Source organism: Carcharhinus amblyrhynchos, chromosome 10 (genome assembly GCF_965287045.1).
Source record: "Carcharhinus amblyrhynchos chromosome 10, sCarAmb.v2.hapA, whole genome shotgun sequence".
NCBI lineage: Eukaryota > Metazoa > Chordata > Chondrichthyes > Carcharhiniformes > Carcharhinidae > Carcharhinus > Carcharhinus amblyrhynchos.
In genome coordinates, this window is record NC_137333.1 from 94,583,089 (window position 1) to 94,594,756 (window position 11,668).

At 40.4% G+C, this 11,668-nt stretch overlaps 1 protein-coding gene across 4 annotated transcripts in view; it reads left to right on the plus strand.

Moving 5' to 3' along the window:
* The window catches only part of jade3 (jade family PHD finger 3), a 62,753-nt gene that overhangs the window by 46,067 nt on the left and 5,018 nt on the right, over nucleotides 1–11,668 (plus strand). For all 4 annotated transcript variants that reach the window (XM_080197630.1, XM_080197629.1, XM_080197633.1 and 1 more), the window contains 4 exons: nucleotides 809–976; nucleotides 4,002–4,118; nucleotides 6,441–6,917; nucleotides 7,027–7,144. In XM_080197630.1, coding sequence (XP_080053756.1) covers nucleotides 809–976; nucleotides 4,002–4,118; nucleotides 6,441–6,917; nucleotides 7,027–7,144 — 880 coding nt within the window. The remainder of the gene's footprint in view (nucleotides 1–808; nucleotides 977–4,001; nucleotides 4,119–6,440; nucleotides 6,918–7,026; nucleotides 7,145–11,668) is intronic.

The following is an 11,668-nucleotide window of genomic DNA, read 5'->3' on the forward strand; positions in this document are numbered from 1 at the left end:
ACAAGAATCTGCCTACCTCCATCTTAAAGATAATGAATGATCTTATTAAACTGAAAAGGGTGCAAAAAAGATTTACAAAGATGTTACCAGGACTGGAAGGTTTGAATTATAAGGGTAGGCTGGAAGGTAGGGAGATGAGTGGTGACCTTATAGAGTTTTATAAAATTGTTTGGGGCATAGATCATGAATAGCAAAGGTCTTTTCCCCAGGGTAGGGGAAGGCACAAGTTTAAGGTGGGGGGGAAAGATTTAAAAGGGACCTGAGAGAAAACGTTTCACACGGAGGGTGGTGTGTATATGGGATGAGCTGCCAGAGAGGTGTTGGAGGCAGGATGTTGACCAGCAGCAGTGAAGGGATGATGATTTATTTCCAAGTCAGGATGGTGATTGGCTTGGAGGGGAACTTGGGAGATGGCAGTTTTCTGTGTAACTGCTACCCTGCCCTGTAGTGGTCACAGGGTTGGAAAGTGATGTAAAAGAGCCTTGGCAAGTTGCTGCAATGCATCTTGTAAACAGCACACAGTACTGCCACCGTGTGCTAGAAGTTGATGTTGAAGATGGTGATTAAGGGCACTGATCAAGCAGGCTGCTTTGTCCTGCTGCATGTATGTCTGCATTTTTTTTAAAAGGTGGGGACTGACTACGGGGTGGTATACATTTAAGAAATACAAATGATTTTTTATAATTTTTATACCAACTATTAGTGTGGGATCCAATTCAGGAAAGTTAGAAATATGTACATTATTGCCTATTTGTTCGTCAAATTTTATTGACCAGTATGTTTTTTGCCAAATTTCTTTTACGCTCAGGCATGCTATGGGATTCTGAAAGTGCCTGAAGGTAGCTGGTTGTGTCGCACTTGTGTACTTGGAATTTATCCTCAGTGTCTTCTGTGCCCAAAGCAAGGTGGAGCAATGAAAGCCACACGTGCAGGGACCAAGTGGGCACATGTTAGCTGTGCCTTGTGGATACCTGAGGTAAGAAGTAACATTATGGATTTATTTTAGCAGAAACTTCTGTCTATGTCCTTATTGTTACTTTTTTTCCCCTCCTAGTGTGCTTACACATCTGAATTCAGGTAAAGCTAAAAGCTCTACGTGTTTTATTCAAAATTTGTCTTTGTTCAGATATTAGCTTGATGTGAAAACAAAGTCCTTTTTTGAATATTTAAAAAAATCATTCAAGGTGCCAACTGTTTTGGGACCAGATCCTACTTACCTTGTACTGAGACAAGAACCAATTTTCTTAGATGTTATTGTCACAATAACTATACTTCTAATAACTACTTATAATAAGAACTATACCTCAATCTCTAATTAGAAAATTGTCAACATTGGGTTAGCAGAACTTGCTTGGTGAAGAAGTGAAATAAATTCCACATTTAAAAAAAACAACACAGTAATATGACTTGTTTCACAGTAGAATGTTCTCTTTCTTCTGAGAGTGTTAATCCCATGTCCGTAACGTGGCAGGAAAAATAGTGTCATCAATTTTAATTCTGAGCATAGCACAATTTAATTTAAAATGCCTCAAAGCTGTTGTTGCTGCTTCACCTTGCTTGCCTTGTCAGGAGAGTTGAATAAATGTAGATTTAGATTTATTTTAGATTTTTAATGGCATCAAGAGAAAGCAGGCGTATGCATAGAGATGGAGGATCAGCCATGATCATATTGAATGGTGGGTGGAAAGGCATGACCTACTCCTGCTCCTAGTTTCTATGTTAAATGTTAGGAAAGGACACACCTGTGGTTATTACCTCTCATTTATGCTGATTCTCTTGGCACTGTGGCCCAAGCAGCATCGCAAATCAGCAACACAGCAGTGGGCTCTTATCATAATCCAGTGAGTGACGTTTTGGGGAAAAGCTGTTACTTCCTATTTAATTCTGCATCAAGAACTAATTGCAGTTGCACAGATTCTGAGTGCCCATGTGTATAATCAAGTCAATTACTTCGGTTGTCACTTTCTGTCTGTGTGTTCTGAGTTCCTTCTTGTCAGCTGTGATTAGACTGGCAGCATTTTGCATCTCAGCCACAAGGTTCCTGGTTCAAATCCCACTCCAGGGCTTGTGCACAAAAATCAAGGTTGACACTCCAATGCTGCATTGTCTTTTGGATGATGTGATGTGAACTGAGGCCCCATCTGCCTGCTTGAGTGGATGTAAAAGAGATCATGATACTATTTTGAAGAAGAGTAGGGGAGTTAACCCTCACGTCCTGGCTAATTATTCCTCAAGCAATATCGCAAACAGATCGTTAACACATTGCTGTTTTTGGGAGTTTGCATTATGCAGATCGACTGCCTTTCCTTCATTACAATAGTGACTATACTTCAAAAAGCACTTAATTGGCTGTAAAGCACTTTGGTCATGAAAATCCCTACCTAAATGCTACCTACCTGCAGGGCGGCATGGTGGCACTGTGGTTCGCACTGCTGTCTCTCAGCGCCAGGGATCCGGCTTTGATTTCCGGCTTAGCTCACTTCACTGTCTGTGTGTGAAGTTTGCACGTTCTCCCTGTGTCTGCATGGGTTTCCTCCAGGTGCTCCGGTTTCCTCCCACAATCCAAAGATGGACAGGTTAGGTGTATTGGTCATTCTAAATTCTCCCTCAGTGTACCCAAACAGGTGCTGGAGTGTGTTGACTAGAGGACTTTCACAGTAACTTCTTTTGCAGTGTGAATATGAGCCTACTTATGACTAATATTTAAACTTTTTTAAATACAAGTTGGACTTTTTTTCCCCACTGTTTTTGTTATCTTGTTAGTAGAAGTTAGTTATTGTTTCACTTTGTCCTCTAATTTTGGGACAAGTTTGTACCAGATGCCTCTGTTAAATGCTATCAGCTTTAAGTTCGTAGAGATGACCTTTTAGTTGCCTTATAGATTTTGGTTTTATGCTGATGAACCAATACCACCCTAATTTGCTAATATTATGGAAAAGTGTGCCATGAGGCACTGGTGACAGAAGTTTTGGGCTTAATTATACTTTTAAAGGATGAGATTAATCCAGTTGTAATTGATAACTGTGCACTGACCAGCCAATATTTATTGAATATGAGTTTGAGCAGAACTAAATTATCTTTGCAAGAAATAATTTTAAGGCAGGCAAGTTTGAATTATGGCAGCATCCTGTGAATAAAATCAAGTATTAGATTTTCATCTTCACAGTAGAAATAATGTGATTGTAATAAATATTGCTATTTATTGTTAAGTGTTTCTCAGCCATTTATCTGAAAGTGCATTTGATTGTGAGGATCCTTACCCAATAAATGGTTTGTTTGACTTAAGAGAATGTTATTAGGAAATTATAACTGTTTGTACTGTTGTCATCCGGGCAGCATGGTGGCACAGCAGTTAGCGTAGAATTGGGGACCCAGGTTTGATTCCTGGCTTGGGTCACTGTCTGTGTGGAGTGTGTATGTTCTCCCTATGTCTGTGTGGGTTTTCTGAGTGCTCTGATTTCTTCTCACAGTGCGAAAGATGTGCTGGTTAGGAGCGTTGGCCATACAAAATCCTCCCTCAGTGTACCCGAACAGGCGCCGGAGCATGGCAACTAGGGGATTTTCACAGTAACTTAATTGCAGTGTTAATGTAAGCCTACTTGTGGCACTATATTTAAACAAATTTTAAACTTGGTATTCTGTTTTTTCTTTAAACTCATTGAGGACTCCTTGCTGACAATTGACACAATTGGTCGGTACACCATTCCTGAAACAAAAAGAACCACACTGCTCCACTTTAAAAGAAGCTAACAGACTAAAGCTGCATATACAACAAACAAAATCAGAAAATGCTGGAAAATCTCATCAGATCTGACAGCATCTGTGAAGAGAACAGAGCTAATATTTTGAGCCTGGATGACCCTCTGTCTTAATGCTGATATCATTATGAAGCCGCATATAAATTGATTCAAAATAGAATCCCTAAATTGGGATTAATTTTTTGATGTTGGTCTTTTTTTCAACTTTGGGAAATGCTGTAATCTATTTTCTTATGGCCATAGGTCAGTATTGCCTGTCCTGAAAGAATGGAACCAATTACAAAAGTGTCTCACATTCCACCAAGCCGATGGTCATTAGTCTGCAGCCTTTGTAAATTGAAGACTGGTGCCTGCATTCAGGTATGCCTCTCCCAGGAGACATGTGGTTAAGGGGTGGATATATGATGAACGTGGCTGCATTGTGTCTAGATGAAAAGTGCTCAAGGTCTCCTGCCATTGTCATATATTTGCATGTATAAATCCATCTGTTGCAACATTGATTCTAACATCTTTCATCAGTTGCCTTTGGCTGAATATGAAGAAATTAACTAGGTGCTTCAGCCAGGGAGCTGATTGTCTTATCTGAACATTATGGAGCTAAATCTGTTTCTAGCTGAAAACGGATTTCAGGTAGGTATATGCAAATAAATACTAATCAATTTGTAAAGATCATAGTCACTGAAACTGCTTGTGAATATTCCGAGAACCAAAACCTCGGTCTCTATTGTCAGCTGCTGTTTCCAGATGGAATTTAATTTCCTGTTGACAAATGATTAAAAACTTAAATTGTTTTTTATTGCAACCCTATAATCCACCTTTTTACTACCTGTGTAATGTAGACTTTAATTTTTGATGAGCGCAACAAATTGTATGATGTATGAGGAGAGATTGACTAGATTGGGATTGTTTTTTGTTTTGTTCAGACAAATGAGGGGGATCTCACAGAGACTTTTAAAAATCTAACAGGACTAGACAGGGTAGATGAAGGGAGGATATTCCCAATGTTGGAGGAGTCCAGAATTGGAGGTCATGGTCTGAGGATTCAGGGTAGACCATTTAGGATGGAGGTGAGGAGACTTTTCTTCACCCAAAGAGTGGTGAGCCTGTAGAATTCATTATCACAAGAAGTAGTTGATGAAGAACAAGGGGAGATCTTATAGAAACATATAAGATTATGAAGGGATTAGATAAAAGCAGGGAAGTTGTTTCCACTGGCAGGTGAAACTAGAACTAGGGGGCATGGCTTCAAAATAAGGGGGAGCAGATTTAGGATTGAATGGAGGAGGAACTTCTTTATACAAAGGGTTGTAAATCTGTGGAATTCCCTGCCCAGAGAAGCAGTTGAGGCTACCTCATTGAATGTTTTTAAAGCAAGGATAGATAAATTTTTAAACAGTAAAGGTTATGGTGAGCAGGCGGGTAAGTGGAGCTGAATCCACAAAAAGATCAGCCATGATCTTTTGGATTCTCAGAGGCTATTTCCCCGGGTTGAAATGGTCTCTACGAGAGGACACAGATTTAAGGTGCGGGGAGGAAAGTACAGAAGTGATGTTAGGGGTAAGTTTTTCACTGAGGGTGGTGAGTGAATGGAATCGGCTGCCGTCAGTGGTGGTGGAGGCGAACTCGCTGGGGTCTTTTAAAAGACTTCTGGATGAGTATATGGGGTTTAATGGGATTGGGGGTTATAGGTAGGTCTATAGATTGGTAGGTGTTGATGTGTTCGGCGCAACTCGTGGGCCGAAGGGCCTGTTTGTGCTGTAGTGTTCTATGTTCTATGATCTTATTGAATGGTAGAGCAGGCTCGAGGGGCAGATGGCCTATTCCTGCTCCTAGTTCTTATGTTTTTATGATGCCAAAACATTGAATGTATTCAAGAGGCAGCTGGAACTAGCACCTGAGGCGAATGAGATCAAATTATGGGGAAAAAGCAGGATTAGGCTATTGATTTGGATGATCAGCCATGACCGTAATGAATGGTGGAGCAGGCTCGAAAGGCCAAATGGCCGCCTCCTCTTCCTAGCTTCTATATTTTTATGTAAATTGGAACTTCTCCAGCAAAAGTACATATGGATGTCTCGGGATTTTTAGAATAGAGATACGAGTCGACAAAATATTTTGTTCTTGCCATGGCTGCCCTTCCCATTCATAAAGCAATGGTATTGCAGGACGGCTTCCATTGAAAGTGATTCTGCAAGCTGGATCAGTTTCTGCTGCGTTTAACCATGGTGTGACTTGAAGATTCATGATTGAAGTCAAAAAGCACTGAAGCATGATTCTAACCAGACTCTTCAAATGCTTGCTGGAGTATAAAGATATTTTAAACACTGCCAGATTATTTTCAGCTTCTGGACTTTGCCTCGCTGCCTGCATTTTCTTTCATAATTAATTAATTTTCTACAATTTGATGTAAATGTAATGCTGACTTAGAGCAATGTCAGACAGAAATGATGCAGGATTGAATGTGAAATGTGCCAACAACTAGAGCAAATACAATAATTAAAGCTCTTGTGGATTAATGGATTATATACCTGAAGTCTGTCTTTATATAATGCCTATTGCTTCACTTAAATATTTTAACCAGCGAGCTGTAAAGGCCTCCTCCACCTGCCCACTTTATAATTCTATCACCTTGCTCTAGTTGGTATTGCTTTCATTAATTTGTGTTGTCTCGTTAATTCCCAGTGCTCAGTGAAGAGCTGCATCACGGCCTTCCATGTAACATGTGCATTTGAGCATAGCCTGGAGATGAAAACGATCCTGGACGATGGCGATGAGGTGAAGTTCAAGTCTTATTGTCTCAAGCACAGCAAAAATAGACAGAAGCAAGAAGGTGACTGTGAACAAAATTCAAAAATCAGTGAGCAAAAGCAAAAACAGACTGAAACTGAGAAGAAGGGCTTGCGTGCTCAGAAACTTCAGGAGCTGGAGGAGGAGTTTTACACTTTGGTAAAGGTTGCCGATGTGGCTGGTGAACTGCATATCTCTGAACAGGTAGTAGAATACATTTTTGAGTACTGGAAACTGAAGCGGAAAAGCAATTTTAGTAAACCACTGTTGCCTCCAAAGGAAGGTGAAGAAAGTTGTTTGGGCCTACAAAAAGAGGACCGGATCCATTCCAGAATGAAGATGTTCATGCATCTACGCCAAGACTTGGAAAGGGTTTGAAATTTTTTTGCTTTTTTTTATATCTATAATAAAATAGTAATTTGGGCTTACAGGTAACTTGAAAGGAATACTAAAAACTAAAGTTGCTCTTCATTCATTTTAGGTAAGAAATCTTTGCTACATGGTGAGCAGAAGAGAGAAACTGAAGTTGTCACAGAGTAAAGTGCAAGAACAACTTTTCAACTTGCATATTCAACTCATGAATCAGCAAATTGCAGCAGGTAAATATGAACTAGAGCTTTTCATGCATGTCTGGATTCTTTGTTGTTTACCTTTGCTTTAGTGTTGCATTGGATAAGATCGTGGGCAGGGCAGCCGTTGGATTGTTTATTTTGAGGATAGCAAACACGTGAGACGCTTTCAGAAAAGATAGCTGATTCCTTTAAAAGAGATCCAGATCAAAAGCTGTTCAGAAAGATTGAGGATTGTAGAGAAAATACCAACATATTAAGATTTTCTCAATTTGTTCAAAAGAGTTGGAGGAAGGAAATTCCTTAAGATGGGGGGTGGGTGGAATACACTCTCCCTGCCACCTTTCCTCCAAGTCAACACTACACTGAGTTGGAAGCATATGGCCAGTGACAATATGGCCACTGGGTTAAAATCCTGGAACTCCCTAACTGAGATTTACAGCATGGAAACAGGTCCTTTGGTCCAACTTGTCCATGTTGCCCCTTTGTTTTAACCACCAAGCTAATCCCTATCACCTGTTTGGCCCACATTCCTCTATAGCCATCTTACCCATGTAACTGTCTAAATGCTTTTTAAAAGACAAAATTGTACCCGCCTCTTCTACTACTACCTCTGGCAGCTTGTTCCAGACACTCACCATCCTCTGTATGAAAAGATTGCCCTTCTGGACCCTTTTGTATCTCTCCCCTCTCACCTTAAACCTATGCCCTCTAGTTTTAGTCTCCCCTACCTTCTTGAATTACTGCTATCCATGTAGTGTGGGTGCACTCTTAGTGCTAACTCCAGCAATAATGCAAGAAGGTGCTTAGCAACACTTTCTTGGGGAAATTAGGGTTGGACAATAAATGTCAGCAGTGCCCATAATTCCATGAATGAATTGTTTTTAAAAATGATGATGGAAGGAGGAATTGATAATAGAAATATTAAGACCCTGCATAGTGTAGGTCATTATTACTGAAAGGCCAAATGGGGTTTCTTTCATTAGAATTTTACAGTTTTCATTGTTTCAACTGAAAAAATTTTAAAGAAGGTTTTTAGGCATTTGGATTAGAGATGATTGGTATATCTTAATTGTTGAAAGGTTGATGATGAGGCAGTGATTGGAAATATTTTCTCTCTTCCCCCTCTATCATTACAGTAATATATATGTTTTATACCATCTTGTCTTACATTTCTTTCTTATGATTGAAGATTTTTTTGTTTTCTGTCTATTTCTAAAACCATCTTCACCTATTCTATTTGGTTGGAAGTGCTGATATTATCCTCAAACTTTCACAAGCTATAAATCTAATTCCAGTCTTCACTATATTCAATTTTAATTTTCCATTTCTTCTCTTTTCAACACTTGAATTCTTCAACTTTGAGCAAAATTTCCTCATCGGTCCTCCTGACATATCTAGTGCTCATTGTCCCACAGATAGCTATGCTTCTCTAGTTCTGCTGTCCCGATCATCCCCAGTTTTAATTTCTCCACCATTTGGTTCTTGTTCCTTCAGCTGCTTAGATGTTAGGCTTTGGAATTCCTTCCCTTAATCTCTACCTCGCTTTCCTCCTTTAAGACATGCCTTAAATCATACCTCTTTGATTCAAGCTTCAGATCATATGCCCTATCAATTCCTTATGTGTCTCCTGAAATTGTTTCTTTTATAATGCTTCTGTGAAAATGTCATGAGACATGTTATTACATTAAAGGCACTAAATTAGTACAAGCTGTTGGTAGTGTCATTGACTTCTGTATGTGCATCCTGTTGAGTCAGAAACATGATTAGAGGTACGGTAAGTCTGCTGGTTTGTGGTGGGTCTCCTAATTTTCAGCAAATTACCGCAGCACTTTGGCACATATGGGTTGCTTTCCCATGCATCCAGATATTCTGGCTATGCTTCAGTCAGTTCTTGAATCTGAAATCAATTTAATCTCGCACATGCATTCAGCCGTTGTCAGATAGAGGATTGCATATGAGAAATATTGATGGGGTGACATTGTGCTGCAGGTGTTCTGAATCCAACTATGCTTTTACAGCAACAAGGGAACATGGGAATTAGGAGTAGAAGTAGGCAAATCAGCCCTGCAACCCTGCTCCACCAGTCAATCAGACCACGGCTGAACTCTCCTTTGTCTCCAATTCACCTCCCTACCTGTTCCCCATATCCCTCTTTTCCTTTTTTATTTAAAAGACAGGGACAATTCTGCTACAATGTTAATTCCTTCTACAGGGATGAGTAGTGTAGACTGGAGCCCTCCCTTCCTGGAACCAATTTTTCTCTTCCTCACAAATTAATCTGATAGCGCATTCAAGATCCTATGGTGAAATTTTTCTCCTGTTTCTTTGGTTCTTTTGCCTTTCACCTTTTGAAATTGGTGCCTTCTGGTTCTTAACCCATCGCCAATGGAAACAGTTTCTCCCTGTCTACACTGTCCAGATTCCTCATGTTTTTGAACATCTATATCAACCTCAAGTATCATTGAATATATCTAATCTGGTTTTGATGACTTATTGACTTTAATACAGCCAGGCTTTCTGATACCTCATAATAAAAACAAATTATTGTGGTTGCTGGAATCTGAAATCAAAAGCTTTGACAAAAGGTCATCAGGACTCAATGTCAGCTCTTTTCTCCTCTTGCATTATAGATGCTGCCAGACCTGCTGAGATTTTCCAGCATTTTCTCTTAGTTTCTGATACCTCATTATCAATTTTTAGCTTATCTGTATCTCAACTATCCTTTCATTATAATTTTTGGCAACAACATCTTACTTGGCAAAGAATCATAGAATTCCTACAGTGCAGAAGGAGGAGGCCATTCAGCCCATCGAAGCTGCACTGACTACAATCCCATCTAGTCCCCCGATACTAAGAGGCAATTTAGCAGGGTCAATTCACCTAACCTGCATATCTTTGGACTGTGGGAGGAAACCGGAGCACCCAGAGGAAACTTGCGCAGACGTGGAGAGAATGTGCAAACTCCACAAATACAGTGACCTAAGCCGTTACTTGAACCTGGGTCCCTGGCACTGAGAGGCAGCAGTGCTAACCACTATGCCACTTAGTAGCTTAGCCAAACTGTTGTCTTGGTGGGTAGAGAATCTTTTTGGTCCATAAACTCACCTGATGAAGGAGCAGCACTCCTGAAGCTCATGATACTAAATAAACCTGTTGGACTTTAACCTGGTGTTGAGACTCTTTACTGTGCCTATCCCAGTTCAATACCAGCACCTCCACATCATGCTACTTTTAAGACAGCACATATGTGTTAATTGGAAAAAAAACTAAATGATCACAGGAACCCAAATAGTAATAAATTTCATAATATAAATATGTTGAAACAGTCCTGTTAATAATAACAGTGACTTCTTCTCCATCCTTCCCAAAGCATTAGTCACTGGTTTTGCACCATGTATTCATGTTTTCAAATGTATACAAGAACGGACTGCACTGCTTGTTCTTTTCGTTGCACTCACTGTGTCTAAATGTTGTCTCTTTATTTTCACACCAACATCAGCAAAACTTTACCTAGACTCTTAGCACACTGTCATATTTTGTGCAATAGAACACTCATTGTATAAAAATGTACCACTCCATGCGGTGCACATATTCCCAAGACAGGACAGACAAATGTCCTTGAAAGCGCAAAGCTAAAGGCAGTGCCAACACGTGGAACTAGTTCACGTAGAGCAGGAAGATTCCACATTTCGGAGCTGACTAGGTGAGCTAAGTGGGGCTGGAAGTAAGCATGCTATAACAGGCCTCAATACTCCTGACTTAATGAAGTGAAAGAAGAGATCGTTCTTGCTCTTGATCATTGTTCTGTGACCCTTGCTGGGAAAATGCACGGTCGAGGATACGATTAGACTTGGCTGAGATTCTCAAATGACTAAATACCCTGCTGCCATTCAGTACTTATACAGCAAGTCATGAGAAGAAACTATCAATTTTCTGGCTGTTTTCTCCCCGCACCCCAGCAATTAGCCTCTCCCTCGCAGCCTCTTGCAGTAAGATGGTTGCAGTAAGACATGCAATCAATAATTTATAGTTCTGTAGAGCTCTGGAAAGCCTACGATCCCTCCCAAAAGATCACGCGCGGGCTGGCACCTCTTGTAGTATTTGAAGAGCATCCTGAAAGCATCTTCCCCTTGCTCCAGTTAGCCTCACCCTCACAGTATCTTCCCCATCTCAGCACACAACCTCCTTTTCTTTTCCCCCTGCAGATTCATGGCTGCTGCTCTGATCCTCTGTGCCACTACTCACTTTGCCATGGCTTGCTGCTTCTCCATCCTCACTGTTTCTCTCCCTCATTAGTGAGCTATCGGTACCAAATGCAGGAGGGAAGCAGACTGATTGGAGGAGCAATTCCTTGTAGAATCTGTCGCCTCCATTTGTACATATTTTGAACCCTGGCTAGCAATCCTTGGGCTGGATTTTGGCCTACGTGCAGTTTGTTGGACAATCCTACTCTAACCAAAAGGATTCTGGCATTGGTCCTCTAGGACACCCTCTCTTCAAGCAGTGTAATATTTTCCTTAATCAATATGCTCACTTTCCTTCCTGTTTTTT